This window comes from Scomber scombrus, chromosome 2 (assembly GCF_963691925.1).
Source record: "Scomber scombrus chromosome 2, fScoSco1.1, whole genome shotgun sequence".
NCBI lineage: Eukaryota > Metazoa > Chordata > Actinopteri > Scombriformes > Scombridae > Scomber > Scomber scombrus.
In genome coordinates, this window is record NC_084971.1 from 3276135 (window position 1) to 3293038 (window position 16904).

General features: G+C 42.0%; 1 protein-coding gene and 1 non-coding gene across 3 annotated transcripts in view; one reads left to right on the plus strand and one right to left on the minus strand.

Moving 5' to 3' along the window:
• Nucleotides 1–10495: 10495 nt before the first annotated feature.
• trnae-cuc (transfer RNA glutamic acid (anticodon CUC)) lies at nt 10496–10567 on the plus strand. Its single transcript has one exon. It is a non-coding gene; the product is annotated as a tRNA-Glu (tRNA).
• A 492-nt stretch (nt 10568–11059) lies between these two features.
• Nucleotides 11060–16904, minus strand: part of LOC133997572 (E3 ubiquitin-protein ligase DTX4-like) — a 34288-nt gene continuing 28443 nt past the window's right edge. For both annotated transcript variants that reach the window (XM_062437231.1, XM_062437222.1), the window contains exons 5-12: nt 16201–16262; nt 15902–16063; nt 15707–15768; nt 15433–15599; nt 15184–15337; nt 14983–15072; nt 14791–14889; nt 11060–14672 (exon numbers count right to left, since the gene is read on the minus strand). In XM_062437231.1, the coding sequence (XP_062293215.1) occupies nt 14541–14672; nt 14791–14889; nt 14983–15072; nt 15184–15337; nt 15433–15599; nt 15707–15768; nt 15902–16063; nt 16201–16262 (928 nt within the window). In that variant the 3' untranslated portion in view covers nt 11060–14540. The remainder of the gene's footprint in view (nt 14673–14790; nt 14890–14982; nt 15073–15183; nt 15338–15432; nt 15600–15706; nt 15769–15901; nt 16064–16200; nt 16263–16904) is intronic.

Genomic DNA, 16904 nt, shown 5'->3' on the forward strand with positions numbered 1-16904 from the left:
CATTGCTGTAGGAGAGAGGATGAGTGAATGTGTTGTGTTGCATGGTGATATAAAAAAAAAAGTGTGACACACACACACACACACACACACACACACACACACACACACACACAATACAGTACTTCCTCCTGAGGATGTTTTGTGCATCTTCACTTCAACAATACATAATGGCAGAGAAGTATGGCAAACCAGACACTTCCAGACACTTTTCTATAGTGAACTAATCTAACAAGCCCTATTTTGCCGCTTTCTCTACTAAATCAGCTGTTTGATGCTCACTGATACACATGTGCAACAGTGGGGACTCCTGTCTGCTTTACCACCCTTTAGCTGCCTGAGGAGGAAGTGTGTGTGATGTGTTTTTTGATGCCAGTTTTAGAAAATAATCAGTTCAGTTCATTAGAGGGTAGTAATATTTTAGTAAGTAATATTTTCTTGTCAGGTGGCAAGTATCTGCACTCTGTGGTCTGCGTATGTCAATATATACTTTAAGGCATCATTACACCAGTATGATTTATAACCTACACAGCCTAACACTCATTTTAAACAGAATATTGATGATCTTCAAGCTGTAAGCCTAATTGTACCTGGGTCTGCTAATGACTACAAATAAATTACTTGAATTTTCTTGTGGTCTACTAACACACTTCACATCCTGTTTTCTGGCTCTCTGCCAACAGCTCACTGCTTACCATCACCAGCTGTCCTATCATGCATCACTGAGTTCTAACATCTTATCTCAGTAGAACAAGTAGAAAATACCACTGATGTAAGTTAATTTGACCTGTTTTCAAAACACATCAATATCTTTTAATAAAGTTTTAGACTGAACTTTTATTTTCTTGCTACTGCTGCTACTGTAAACTGTGACTCAGAGGAAGTAGTGAAGAAAGTTTTATATCACACACTTTGTTTGGCTTTCTTTTTCCCTCATATTGAAAAAGCATGGACTTGTTTCCTGTTCAGTAGACTGTGTGCCTGACTGTGTGTGTGTGTGTGTGTGTGTGTGTGTGTGTGTGTGTGTGTGTGTGTGTGTGTGTGTGTGTGTGTGTGTGTGTGTGTGTGTGTGTGTGTGTGTGTGTGTGTGTGTGTGTGTGTGTGCACATGCGACAGAGAGAATGGTCAGCTGGCAGACACAATTACTGAAATGATGTCCCTAGTGTGTTTCTTGGTGTTGTCCTCTATAAAGTCAGACAAACTTCTGGTAGAATACCAATAGCTCAATTCATTCATGTGGGAGACAGACTTCACACTGCTGCAACCAACCACCTCTCCCACCACTAACTACGGAGGCTTCCTCCACTGAACGATTCACAGCTGGCACGAATATGACAGTGTGTCAACTTCTCAAACTCCACACCACCCTCCACCACGGGCATACTGCCACCAACCCACCAACCCAACTACTCCTGAGTTAGGAACTGTATGAAAGAAAATGAAGAAAAAATAAATGTGTTCTGCTTTGGAAAGTTTCCTGCTCTGTCATGCCAAAAAAAGCTTATTTGAATTTGAGAGCGAGAGAGAAGTGAGAGTTAGAAAATATAGAAAATAGGACATTAGACACACAATGCAGCTGCGTGGTGGGTGTACTAAGTAAGATCATGCAAAGATGAGAGAAACAGGAAACGGAAAGGAGAAGAGAGGTGAGTAATGGACTGAGGTGAAAGATTGTTTTATACCCTTTCGTCGTAGTCAGCTTTTTGTGTGAAGGCCACAACTCAGTGGAACACCCTGATGCTTTAAAATGAATTTGAAGATACTACTATAAGATTCTCAGCTCTGCTTTCACTGATTTTAAAACACTGCTTGCGTGTGTGTGTGTGTGTGTGTGTGTGTGTGTGTGTGTGTGTGTGTGTGTGTGTGTGTGTGTGTGTGTGTGTGTGTGTGTGTGTGTGTGTGTGTGTGTGTGTGTGTGTGTGTGAGTGTGTGTGAGTGCGTGTGTAATGCCAAGGGACTGAAGATATAAATTAGCTTTACGGTAAATCTGGTACAATACATCACATGGCAACATTTATGTTTAATATAGTACATGGTACCTTAAAAAAAAAAGTTAAAACAAGAAGAACAAAAGGAAGAAAAGAAGAACAAAAAAGTAAAAAAAAAAAAGAAAAAAGAAAACATGACCTTGTGAAACTGGATGAGACATGACATAAACAGGACGTCATAATATTCAGGAGCTATTCAGTATCTACAGAACACTGAATGTATTCATGTTACATTCAACTGATTCTTATGTTCCCTCTTCTGATTATCTATCAAAACATTTTCTCCTTTCAAAGACTAGTTTATATGAGCCTTATACACAATATGTCAGACTTTACTGCTTCACCTGTAGATGCAGTATCAGTTGTTTGAAGAGTTTCAGTGTGACAGTGTTAGGACACAAAGCAAGAACACCAATTACACCTGTTTGTTAAACCCAATGTGTATGTGGAGGTGGGTTGGGTTTGGGCAGCGCCAGGTGAATTGATTAGCTCAGCTGGGGTGAGTTGACTAATCAACCTCTAAAGCCTAAATCGATACCTGCCTGTGGCAGAATGCAACTTGTGTCACTGATCAGGTATTTAGGTATAGAAGACAGCAGAGGTGGACTCATGCTGTCTGAGGGGCAACATGAGTCCCCCTGTTCACTACAGGATAACATTCACAATTCTTCTGTCTATAAATCCCTCCATGGTCTCACCCTTACATATATCTCAGAACTTCTCACCCCTTACAACACCAACAGACCCCTCAGATAAAATGTTATAAAGTGACTCAGAACATGAGGAAACATCTCCTCTGTGTTATAAAGGATTTACTGTTTAAACATTAATTCTGCAGACATCTCTCTACTACAGGAAAGAATTTCTGTATGTCTGTATGTTTGTTCTTCATGTATCTCGAGAATCATTCATCCAACTTTGAATAAACCAGTGTTCAGTGAGCTGTTCCGCTCTGTATCGAAGCAGGATGGAGCTTCACGGCTGTGTCAACTGACTCCTGCATGTCAGAGGAGACGAGGTGAGACACGTCAATGATTGCACATGACGTTTTCTTTCAGCAGAGGTGAACACCTGTTGCTGCCCTGCCTCATAACTGTTGAGGTGAATCCTGTAAAATCATCCTTTAAAACCCATTTAAGTAATGAATAGTTTTGGTTTGCAGACATTTCAGGAGATACACAGCTGTTTTTCTTAAATGTTGAGAGAGTACATCAATGTCCTCTTAGTCTCAGTCATAGACACACAGTGTATGCCTTGTGTCATTAAACCAGGAGCGATTCTAGGATCACAACTTTAGGGGGGCTCAGCTCCCAATGAGAATTTGACATTTGACATTCAATTTTGAGAGACTATGGTGGGTGGACCTCAATCCGACCCTCTAGGGGGCCTGCTCCCCCGGAAGAAAGTTTTTGTACATTTTTAAGTCAAATGCATGGTTCTGGTGCACTCTCAGAGAAAAACTAAGAGGTTATATCTATTAAAAAATGTTTAAGCTTTAAACACTTATTGGACTTCATATTGGTTTCTTCAAATAACTAAAGTAACTATCTTTGCTTATCAATAAAAGACTTAGAAGTTGATCAGGATCAGAGTTGATTTATTGTACAGATGGAAATAAAGAAGATCTCTCATTAAAGACTTTGGTTTTTAAACAGGACCAACCAAACCAGCATAATGTTGCTGCAGTGTGATGTTCCACAGCACGCCAGGGTTGAGTGGAGGTGTGTGGGGAAGTTAATTTGTGCTGTTGAATGTAACCGATGTGAAACAATCAGAAAATAAAGTTTTTCTGATTTGATTCACCGGCTTTCTTACTGTCAGCACTCCCTCTCTTCATTCACTCTCTAGCTCGCTCGACCGCAGCGTCAGTCGATCCGGTGTTTCGGTTTAACTGGTGACCGTGTTAAGCATTTAACACGGTCACCAATGAAACTGAAACACCGGCTCTGTTGCTGCCTGTCATTCGGTCCCTATAAAACCACTGTGAGAGCTGTGTTCACATTCTCTGCAGTAAGTCAGACCTGTTCTCATTAGGTGTTGGGCTCCATCAGGACTGTCCTTTGTCTCTGATTCTGTTTGTGATTTTCATGGACAGAGTCTCAGGGCACAGCTAGGGGGAGTAGAGTGTCCAGTTTGGGGACCTCAGAATTGTTCTGTTGGCTTCAACGCATCATAACCTCCAACAAGCACTGGGGCAGTTTGCAACCGAGTGTGAAGCGGTCGGGATGCGAGTCAGCACCTACAGATTGGAGGCCATGGTGCTCTGCTGGAAAAAGGTGGATTGCCCCCTCAGGGTTGGTAGAGAGTTACTGCTCCAAGTGGAGGAGTGTAAGTATCTCGGGGTCTTATTCACGGTGAGTGTGAGATCGACAGGCGTTTCAGTGCAGCATCAGCAGTGATGCCGATGTTGTACTGGACCGTCCTGGTGAAGAAAGAGCGGAGCCTGAAGGTGAAGCTCTCAGTTTACCAGTCAGTCTACATCCAAACCCTCATCTATGCTCACCAGCTTTGGGTAGAGACAGAAAGAATGAGATCATGGATACAAACAGCCGAAATGGGTTTCCTCAGGAGAGTGTCTGGCCTTAGAGATAGGGTCAGGAGCTCAGACACCTGAGGGAGGCTAGGAGTAAAGCTGTTGCTCCTCCACATCAAAAGGAGCCAGCTGAAGTGGTTTGGGCACCTGGTCAGGATCCTCCTGGATGCCTCCCTTTTGAGGTGTTCCAGTCACATCTAACTGGAAGGAAACCTCAGGGCAGACCCAGAATACGCCGCAGGGATTACATATCTCTCCTGGTCTGCGGATGCTCTGGGATCCTCGTGAGCGTGGCTGGAGAGAGGGAGGTCTGGGTTCCATTGCCCAGCCTAATGCCACCGTGACCCGGCTTCAGATAAGTGGCAGAAAATTGAAGGATGGATGTTTTCAGTTAATATATGTAATCAGCAGGTCTAATGAAATGTCATTGGGTATCTGCTCCATATTCAGAAGCTGTCCTGCCACCCACAGCTGCTGGGGGGATTTGTTGCCCTCATAAAATGTCATTTCAGCCTTTCCAGCATCACATAGTGTAGACAGAAGAGATGGACATCCTGTGGGGTACAAAGCACATTTAATGTGAACAATTATGTTTATTTAGCTACTACTTTAGTGGCCTCCTAACACTGTTAACAGGATCATTTTGTGAGAGATTAGACATGAGCAGCACCACTGTGGTAGTTGTGGCATAGTTTGAGACAGGGATTACATAATATTGTTAACTATTGATATTTACTGGGTCATAAAAATGATTATAACTGGGAGGTCGCACCCATCCATCAGTAATCCTTCTTAATGTTGATAGAAATGTTCTGTAATGTGTCCATTCTGTCATACTTGTCAGGTTGTACTTCAAGCAACACAACAGTACAAGAGTCAGCCACAAAGATGTCATTTCCTCTCTCTCTCTCTCTCTCCTCCCTCCTCTCCAGACAGAAGTATAAAGAACAGTGACAGCCACATCAGTTCTCTCTTTTTCTTGATCTTTGACTGATAAACTCAGGATCACCCTCTTTTCCCTGCAGTCAATTGGTGAGTATTTAATACTTTACTGAACTTTCCTCCATTATATGCTGTTCTCTTTGATTGAGGGTTCCAGTTGACCAGCAGGTTGAGACAGTACACCCAGGGGCCCTCATCACTGAAACTCATGCTCATTCTAATTTTACACACTCATTGATAAAAACTAACCACAACACAGCGTGGCCAGCTAACCAATCATCACTTGCCCAGCTATCTTGTGTTATAGCTTATGTTATATTTCTATAGAATGTACTTTTTTTCCTCGTGATCAGACTTGTGATCTTTTCCAGACAAACGTTTGCATCCTGCTCCTACATGGCGCTCCACACATGGATGAGCAGATGTCTGATCATCTTTCTCATCTCGGTCAGCTACAAATCAGGTAAGCGTAAAGCACAAGGGATCCTATATCTTGCGCATGTGTCTTTGTTAGTTTCAGACCGACGCAGTTGTTATTTTGTCGCCCTGCACCCACATTGTCTAAATAGCAAATGCACTTGCGCTGGTCTGTGCGCCCATATGCGTGTTGGTCCCAAAATGAGGTGTGACAAGGCGCTACTGACCAACAAAAACCTGGTCTGAATATTTCACTGTTGTTTTGAGGGCGCGCGCGGGGAGTGGGGTGGGGGTGGGGGGGTTACCTGTTATTCCATGACTGAACAAAACAATTTTAAAGAGAACCAAAGCTGGAATTAACAGATAATTAAATGAAAACAAAGCACCACAACGTCTGTGCGGTGCAGCTGCATGCACGGTGACCTGAAGGGAGGAGACGTGGAAAATATGCAGCACAAAGTCAGTTGTTGGTGTTTTTGTGGAGAATGGGTCTCTGAACCACGTCTGCTTCTGGAAGTAAGCCGCTCCGTTGCCACTTAGTGATTTTATCAACTAGAAAAGCATCTGAATTAAAGCATCTGGGGTTAAAACATCTGTACTGATTTGTTAATGAATGTGGGTGATTCTTACAGTGTCTGTTATCCACAGCTGGTTATGTTGATAAGTCTGCAGCCTCTGAGATGCTGCACAGAGCGCAGTGCCTTTACGCACAGCCGGTCACTGTTTATTAAATCAGCTGAAGACACCAGGCTGCTACAGTATAACCACACACACCTCTACACTCGTCACACTAGTTGGTTATAACTAGTTTATAACAACAAAACCAGAATTAAAATAAATAAATTTGGTCTGAACAGCCATGAATGAAAACATTATCAATACATAGACTGACATGTGTCTGGAGTCAAAGACACTCCTGCACAGATGATCAGTAACCTGGATAATGTTATTATATTACAATCAGGGGCGATTTTAAAAGGCACCCCTAAAAATAAATGGGTGTTTCCCATTAATTAGACTGTGGCGGCCCATAGTCTATATAATCCACCCGTGTCTCTGTCTCTGATGCACATGGAGGGTTCAGCTCTGCTCCCGCTGATACAGAGCAGAGGATGAGAGACTAACGTTAACCTCTGTTATAGTTTACTGTCATTTCTCATCGCTGCTCTCCAGTCTATGGTTGTTACTTCATTCCTCCTCACTGTTCTGTGTTAAAGGTCCGGACACTGAACGGGAGGACAGAGTTGTCGCGCCAGTTCAGTGTCCAACGCAAAAAAAACGAGTAGAGTCGAGTAGTGCTAGAACATAGTGCCCCTCCCCGGAACTGACCTCCCTGAAAAGAGTTTTTTCAGGTTGGGATTTCTGCACACGCAAAAACAGATTTTGCACGGGCACTGTGATTATTCACACTGCACATCTTTGTCGGGTGTTTTCATCTGCACTCACTGTTCTGTCACTTTTTTTTCTCACAGTGGAAGGCTCTTCACATAAAGAAATGAAGAACCTGACAGGCACTGTAGGAGGATCCATCATTCTACCTGACTGTACAATGCAGTCCGGTTATCTCAAATTTGGCGTAGAGACTGTTGCCAAAGTGAATAAAACAGCAATGAAACATGAAACATACAAAGAAAACATTCACTGGAACAGCGCTGGATGCTTCACATTGACTCATCTCCAGATGAACGACAGTGGGATTTATTATATAGACTCTAAAGAACCACCTTTCATTCAACCTTATAATCTCACAGTCTATGGTAAGTCAGGGTTAGGTGTGTGTTGTGTTCAGAAACAGATCAACAGAACACATATTATTATTTAATGTGTAAGTGGTGGAATTAAAGGTCCTGATAAAGTCAAAGAATGAGAAAAAATGACCAGTGCTGTGAACTCTGTCTCGACTGTTGGTGCACCGTCACAGAAATAAAAAAGAAATGATTTAACATGAAATTGGATGCCAAAAACACTCCCGCTAGGGGAGTCATCAGCCAGGGAGCCAATCTATAATTCATCTATTTGCATAGGTTACGCCCCCTAAACACTGTATGCTACAACTTATGTTTCCTAGTGTTGAACAGACCCAGAAATCATTTTTGATCAACCATCCTTGAAAATGTTTCAGTCCTTTAAATCTCTTGCTCTGTGAGCTTTGAGTTAGAGACCACTGATGTGAAAGTTTTATATCAGACAGCAACACACCTGCAATCTGAATGCCTGCATTAATATTACAGAGTACAGTCTAAACCTGCTATATGTGAAAAGTGCCTTGAGATAATTTTTGTTGTGATTTGGCGCTATATAAATAAAATTTGATATTATTTGATGAATATTCATAATATTTCATGATGATACTGTAGAGTGATCTAACTATGGAAAGATGAATCACAGCATCAATGTTCTGTGAAAAGTGATCTACTCTATCCATCTATCTTTTTATATCCTTCTTTTTTCTCTCCAGAGTCTCCTCCTGGCAACAACAGCACACGTAAGACTCATTACACACATATTTAAAATGATACTCTTGGATTTCAAAATATGTTTTACCATTGGCATGTATATTTATGTTTGAGGTTCTTGTTTTTATTTTTTGTTTTGTTGAGCAGGTATAACACTCGTCATTGTCACCATCATCGTCGGCCTCATCATCATCTTTTGTTTGTACATATACAGACGGTATGTAATTACCACAGGAACACAAGATAAGAACTGAGAAAAAACATTTGTTTCATAATGTCTACAGTCATGTAAAGTGTGACCTGTTGACCTTAAAGTGACTGAGGCCTGGCTGTTAGCATCACCCATCCTTTAGCTAGGATGTCTGGTCTCACCTGGTTTGGATGAACCTCACTTCCTGTCTTGTTATTGCTCCTGTATTTATCGTCACATTTATCTTCAGGAGCTCACACGATGCCGACTCACCTAGACGCTGAAAAGGAAGAGGACTCTGTACTAAATACTTAAATACTGCAGACACTGGCTGCAGTCCCACCCTCTCACACCATCCAGACATCATCATGAAGAGTACAGTCTACACCTGCTCTATGTGAAAAGTGCCTTGAGATAATTTTTGTTATGATTTGGTGCTATATAAATAAATAAAGATTGATTGATTGATATCTATTTATTTTCTCTTGTATATTTGTTTGAGAAATGTAATAAATAAGGGTTTCATTTTCTTTACATCTGTGGAGGTTATAGTTATAGAAGGTTATACTCTGCCACATGTTACATGTTCTACAGACCAGTAGCAAGATGTTGCTTGACAATAAAGGTAAGAAAAGAAAAAGGAGGTTTGAGGAAAAACTTGGACCTGTCTGAAAATCTGCACTGGTCATGGCGACGTGTGGCAGCAGAACAGACAAACAAGAAGCCCAAACGGAATCTGCAGGGTTTTTTAGGAGTTTTATTTTATGTAATGTGTGTAATATTCATTTAAGATAACAAAATAAGCACACACAATACATCAAAACAACCTAAAATTACCTTTGAATTTGATATTTTAATTAATCTGCAACAATTCAAAACAAACATATGTTAAACAAGTCAACCATCATAAAAATGTGTGCATATCCTTCCCTCTCTGGAGGCCCACCATTCACCAGGACTGACTTCCACAGTATCACTCTTGTCTATGTGAATGTACCGGTGCCGTTCCTCAGCTGACACGTGGCAAAGGGCTTGCATGGCCTGGATGTAATGATCCATTTTTTTCCTAAGCCCCGTCACATGTGCCGGGTCAAATAAAGGAAGAGATTTGAGGAGTTCCATGGAGGGATGTCTTTCCATGACAGCCTGCAGCTTTGAAGAACATTCACCCATGATCTGCTGGAAAAGCTGAGAGCAGGCAACCCTCTCCTCCACATCCAGTACCCTCAGCTGTTCCCCCATCTCAAGTCACCAGTCTTCAGCACCTGCAGTGTTCCCATACTCAAACAGAGTGTACAGGCCAAGATCTCCATTGTGTGCTCAACAATAAATTTGGCCTGAGCTTTTAACACCTTTATTTTCTCGTCAAGGAGTGCTCTGAGGTCCAGAACAATCTTGCATGACAGTGGTAATGTTGGTAAAAAGTCATATAAAATGTCACGGTTCTTCTTCAGGTATTGCACAGCATCAATGCAGGAGCTCCATCTGGTCAGGACAGCAAACACTGGCATGACAGGAGCCAAACCAAGAGCCTGCATGTAGGCCTGCAACTCCAAACAATGCTGGGGAGCCTTACAAAACACCCTCTTTACAAGGCTACACACCTGATTAAGTTCCTCGAAGGTATCAGGAAGGACCTCTAGCACCAAATTGAGCATATGTGCCAGGTGTGTGATGTATTTGACATTGGGAAAGAGACCTTGAAGAACTGTGTTGAAGGCTTTCTTCATGTAGCTTGCTGAATCTGTGACAAAAGCCCAAACATCACTGAAGTCGATACTGTAAGTGTTAAGGCGAGCAATGACTGCCTGAGACACAGTGGTGAAGTTAACTCTCTCCAGGAAAACAAGATATGCAGCTAGAGTTTCCTCTTTTAAAAGTCTTCTTTGACTTGTTGATAAAACAACTCTGAAATAATGTAGGCATGAGAGTTATAAGAATAATTTGTCAAATTTTAGTGGAAGTTTCAGCTTCCCTGGTGGTCTAGTGGTTAGGATTCGGCGCTCTCACCGCCGCGGCCCGGGTTCGATTCCCGGTCAGGGAACGTATCTTTTACCTTTGCTTTTCTCGACATAAAAGCTTCCATCTCCACACACTCCCATACGGAGTACCTCATAACAAAAATTTCAAAAGTTACAGAATTGAATGCATTCTTCCCTAAATTACCCCCCCCCCCACACACACACACACACACACAGCTATGCCAGCTACTACAAAAATATTCCCACAGTGCCACCGTGTGGCCGTTATGGAGAAGTTATCAACAAACTGGAGCAGGGACTGATAAATATTTTAATGCAAAGCATCTTGATATTTACAGTAGTCTTATAAATACCAGTACAAGAATTGGTATAATTAATACTAGTAGTCTTATTAAATACTAATTACTGTTAAAGGGCAAATAATTACCTGCAAAATGCAGATTTGGTTTAATAAACAAAAATATGTTGTACAGTGTGCAAGGTAGTTTCAGTTTCTACAGATATAACCTTATCTCAGGCTATTGAATTAGAACAACACAACAAGTAACTTTCAATCATTCTTTATTTTTTCTTGTATTAATCATTCATACTCCAGCAATTATTTTGCAATATTTACACTTTGCTTTTCTTATCACATGTTTTTGATGCTCTCTCTCCCATGCCAGCACCTGTGAGCAACTCTATTCCCACTCTGCCCTCATAGGAGAGAGGGCCCTGTCCACAGAGGGCACAGGGAGGAGGTGTTGCCTTCAGTAGGGATGGGAAGAGGTGATGGGAAAGAAATCCACATTTTAGGAAAGGACAAAACTGAAATGGTGAGTTACTGGTCATAGCTGGTTGCTACATTGCTTCGATGGCTTCAAACACTGCTTACCATTTATGAAAGTGTATAAATCAACAATTTAGACAATTTCGGTTCATGTGAATCCACCAGAATAAAAGCCTGCTGAAGAGGGTTTCCAGCACTATTAACCCCACAATTACAAAATCATGTTCAGACTTTATTCATCCAATTCAGAAAATCTCAATTTTTTCTTCACTGTTAAAGAGTGAGAACCATGTTTATTCATAAAATGACAAATTCAAATCTACATAAGTGAAAACACAAAATCAGGTGTTCTCAAGTCATCGTGCAGTGTTTGGGCCATCAGAGCAGGAAACCTGCTACACCAAGAGGAGAAATCGTCATTTTATAACATTTAACAATGTTTAAAAGAATCACTTTCATCACGCCGCTTGCACTTGAACCATCCTGCTGCGAAACGAGGGATGGACATGAGACCCGAAGCAAAATGTCCATCAACAAATCTGCTACGAAAACCTTCCAGGGTCACAAATGTCGGCTCAGTGCAGGACAGCGACGGAACAGATGGTGTTTGGGAAAATGCAAGTTTCTCTGACTCACAGACGAGCAAGTGTACAAGGGTTTCGACTCACTATAAAAAAATTCATTACATTTCACACTCAGATAAAAGTCTACCGTCAAAGTCCTTTTCCAAAGAAAAGATGTTGCAAATCAGTTTCAACTTCTTTACACAATTAAAAAAAACAAAAAAAAACATTGTATTTGACAACTGTAAACCAATTGTAACAAAGGAGAAAAAGGGCATGATCAATACAACATAAATGTACACATGAAACAGACAAAAGGCGATTTACCGTACTCTATGATAGTGTCAATAAAATGCTATTAAAAAGCAAAGGTGTGACTACATTTGATATTAAAAATAACATAATAAAGGAGTTACCGTACAGGGAGTACCATCATCATCATTACCATCATCATGAGTTTAAGAATGATGATTTCCCATGGAGTACCGAAATAATACCCTTAACTGGGAGCATGTTGGTAGTATACACAGTACACAGATTCTCTCTCTCTCTCTCTCTCTCTCACACACACACGCACACACACACACACACCTTGTAACATTGTGATAAGGGGTCATTTACAGACCCAACTCAGAGACTGGGGCAGCGCATCTTCAGTTGGTGGAGGTAGAGAGAAGAAGAGGAGAGCTAGTATTACTGTTGTTGAGATGTTGAGATGTGAATGTTGGTGCTGATCTACTGAAGCTGACAATACTCACAGAAAACCACATTCAGAGCCTGTAACAACTGTACAGCATCTTATTTAAATGAGGTAAACTTTCTATTCCAATGCTGCGAACTGGCCCGATTTAACGGACTACAGGAAACTCTTCAGAGATGGTGGCAAATGAGGAGAAACTGAATTTGTAATGATCTGACACTGGCTAATAAAACATCACCAGGTTCATTACCTCGAGTAGAAAAAGCTGAGTCATTATTTATTATCTTTCATGAGTTCAGCTCCTACTTCAGAGGATAGAGTAGATGTAGGTGTTCATTCATGGGTTTCACCAGATTTGATCACTTTCAATCACACACCTTCATCACTAACATCATGTTGTTATAGTTTCCAGGATGGATTTTATTTTGAAAATCATTGTGTTATATACCTAACAGATGGCTCAAAGCAAATATATTTGTCTTTTCATTTCCTGCTTGGTAGTATTTCATATTCCTGAAGACCAGCTCTGCCTCTTTTCCTCTGCGTCCTCCCCATCCCTCCGACGCTCTGTCCAATCTGTGGGGCTTTGTGGGAGATGAGCCCCCTCGACTCTTGGTTCAATTTCTCTCTGCTTTAAACACCGGCAGCTCAGGCTCATTCCGCAAGAATGTTAAAAAAAACAAAAAAACTTGAAAAATAAAACCTCTGCGCTTCCTGCCGAACCGCCGAAAAAGCAGGTTTTTAAATTCACAACCACACTTTTTTTTCTAACCAGTGCTCCACGTTTGACAGCAGCGTCTACGTCCAAATGAAACCACATAAACTGTCAAAAGGGACAAAAGAGTCAAATAAAGATATGTAAATAAATGCTGGTACCTGTGTATCTAAGACTAACTTGTACCGCGGCGGCTCAACAATAAGACTCCACATGACTAGGCCTCAGTTTGGTCTTTTTCTCATTTCACATACAATCATTAAACGCACAGAGCCTAGATAATAACAAAACATTTTAAAAAGTAAGAGGTAAAGTATGGAATGACGTTAAATGAGGATTATAGTAACAATGATAAAAAAGTAACACAGGTGGATAACTCAAAAGTAACTTTTTGATTTTGTTCCAGTAGCTTGCAGGCTGAGGTGTAGTTCATCACTTAAACCACTGGAGGGAGCAACAGCGCTAAACTTCAACTGAGAAGAAGCAGGTGGTTTTTAAACAAAGCCAGCAGACCACTGTCTGCTTTCCTCTTCATCACTTCATTTTATTGTATTTGTGGTGATAGCTAAAGCACGTGTTAAGTACAATATAAGTTAGTTTGACTCTACTCCTACCCTACGCTACGTTCGTACCATCTTCACTCTTTCTGCTACATTATTCACTCTGTCCTTCTTTTTCTCTCGTCCCCTCCCCCGCCTCTTCAACTTCTGCCTTTCTTTGTCCGTTCTCTCCCAGTTTTTACTGATCTGCTCTAACGTTTTACCATCTTCTCCTGGTTACTCTTCCTCTTAGTAAAGTAAACTTGTTCTACATATTAGTACTGATTCGTTCTCCTGTGTTGTCCTTTAGTACCTAGCTGTTTTTTAGTGGCTAAAACCATGAGTACCATTGCTCTTTCTGCTAGCTTTGTCTTCCTCTGTCTGGCTTTTACTTCTGAGCTGCTGCTGCTTCCTCAAACTCTCTCCCACGTCTGTTGATGTGCTTGCATCAAAACTGTCTTGTCATAGACTTGCACTGAAGGGCGAACCCGGCAGTGACTTGGTCAAAATTTTGAGGAGTGGTTACTTCTGTAAAACAAAAAATCAATGTCTTCTATAACCCGAAACGTCGCCCTGCACCCCTTTTTAAGTGCTGGCAGAGAGAGACTGGCTCAGTCCTCCTCCTCCTCCTGCTGCTGCTTCTGTTATTTTCATGGTAAGGCCCATTTTCTCTTCTACTCGTCTTTCTCTCTTCCGCCTCACACCGACGTCTCCTCCGTCTTCCTCTGCTGCCCCGGTCGCTCGTCCTTTCACTTGTCTGTCAGTCCGTCATCCTCTGTGATGCCCTGAGCTCGGAGCTCTTCCAGGACGTTGTCGAGGTGTCCGGGGTCGGGGAAGCCATGGCCTGTCAAGTTGGAGCCAAACTCTGTCTTGTGGTGGACCTTGAAGAGAGAAAAATGTGTCTTTTGTTTCAGTAACAACAAAACTGATGTGCGAATGTCACAAATTACAGGCCTGGTCAGTCTTGGACTAGTTGTCAAGTGTTATTGATAAAGGTACCTCGTTCCAGATGACGGTGTCAGACTCTCCTGTAGTGCTCGAAGTACCAACTGAGAAGATCAACCTGCGGTCCCATGCTACCAGGAGCAGTCTTAGTACCTGGGGCAGATTACAATAAAGATGCTCAGTTTCATGTGTTTTTAAAAAATGTTTGTATATTAAGAATGGATGTAGGTAAGTCATGATGTTTACCTTGCGTCCTTTGTCGCTGTCTGGGAGGTAGCAGTGTCGTGGAAAGCCTCTGGCAGTGAAGGGCTTTCCTGGGTTCGGATGCTCTGGTCCCTGATAGGAGAGAAGAGACATTGTTAAATACTGGTGGACGCTTGTGTTGACCAACTGGAATTGGATGAAAATCAAACCAGCACCAATAGCAGCTTGGTTCTTTTCAGGTACCTGAATGCCTGGTGGTATGTTGTAGATGATGCGTATGGTTTTGTAGTCGGGATGCCCTGGTAGAGAGTGAGGGATGACGTGGTACTCCATCTTCCCGGCCGGTTGGTTGCCCGTCTTTACGCCGTAGATAGTTTTACAGGTGGGACACTGAAGACTGAGTTAACAGGAGAAAACATTCATTTAAGATCTTATTTGTTAAAAAAGGTGTTGCGAGACAATGAACAGGAATGGTCTTTGTTCCTAACTCACCTGCCGTCCTTGTTGCCATTATTATACATGGCCACCAGACACTGGAAATGGTACTGGTGTCCACACTGTGCTAGTCGCCCCACTGACTCGGCTCTCGAAACTGGTCCCACCCCTGGGCCTTTATATCCGGACGGACCCCCCAGTGGCTCCATACAGATGGTGCAGTCCTGGAGGCAGGACGATAAAGAAAAGAAGAAAAAAATGAATCAAACACTCATCCTTCTACATGTTTTTATGAATCTGTAGCATGAAAGGAGACAAATATTGGACATACCTCCTCTGGTGGACTTTTTACTTTTTGCAGGTACTTCTTTACCACCTCCTCTGGAGTTTTACCTGCAGATGGAGAGTTTCATTTTGATCAAGCTCTGATTGATGTTAAATTTTTTTTTTTTAAAAAGCAGAAATCACAGCATTTGTCGCATGTATTCCGTCTCTTTTGGTACCATATTTTGGCGGCAGTGCTTACCTTTGCGAGCCTGCTTCTTGGTGGTCTTTCTGCAGCAGTGGCCAAAGCCTGGCACGGGTTTGATGTCGCTCTTGCTGACAGGCGGAGGGTGAAGTACAAGTTTAGGAGGTCTGGTGAGACAGACGGGCAGAGCAGCAGCACTCATCAGGATGCCTGTGATCCCTGAAATACACAAGAGAAAAGATGACAGTCTGGTTAGAAATGAAACAGATCTTCCTTCTTTGTTCCTTGTAAAATTCCCCAAATACTCAAAATAAACTGAAGAAACACTTGACTTTTGTGTTTATGTGTGATCTTACCAGCAAGTGCAGGGTGAACAGGACTGGATCCGTTGAGGTTCTTCACTGGGACGGTGGGCACACTGCAACAGAAGACATAAACTGTTTAGCTGAGTGTAGTTACACACTTCCTAACAAGTGCAAAGTGGCTGTCAAATCCCATCAAGATGTAAGAGGTTTGCAAATAACTCCAAGGACTCACTTTGAAAAACTGATGACCGTCATTCTTATCCTCAGAGCGACCGAATTTCACACAAAGATTAAAAGAGATACGAATGATATCGGCTGAATGAATGACTATCCTAACAAATGTTTATCTGGTAAACTTCCAAAAGGAACAACATTAAAGAAACTCCAAAAGACACAAAAATCAACTCAGTTCTCTGTCTGCCTCTTCTTTCTTTCTGGTAGCTTTTATCACTCCTTTTCCTGCTTGTATCTCGTCTGACAGTTTACTCCTGCCTCTGCTGCCTGGAGAGCCTATGAATGACTGTGTCGGGCTCCGTGTGTGTATGTTTATGAGAGCTAATCCCAAGGAGTTTCCATCTGCTTAGTGAGCTCAGAGAGATGGACGTCACACAGCTGCTTGCCGGGGATTTACCTGCTACGTCACAAAGCCCATCATCATCATCATCATCATCATCCCTAACTACGGATGGAAATCAAGAACCGGTTTCAAATTTTCCAATCATGTGTCTCTGAGCTTATCGATTCCTCTGATTGAT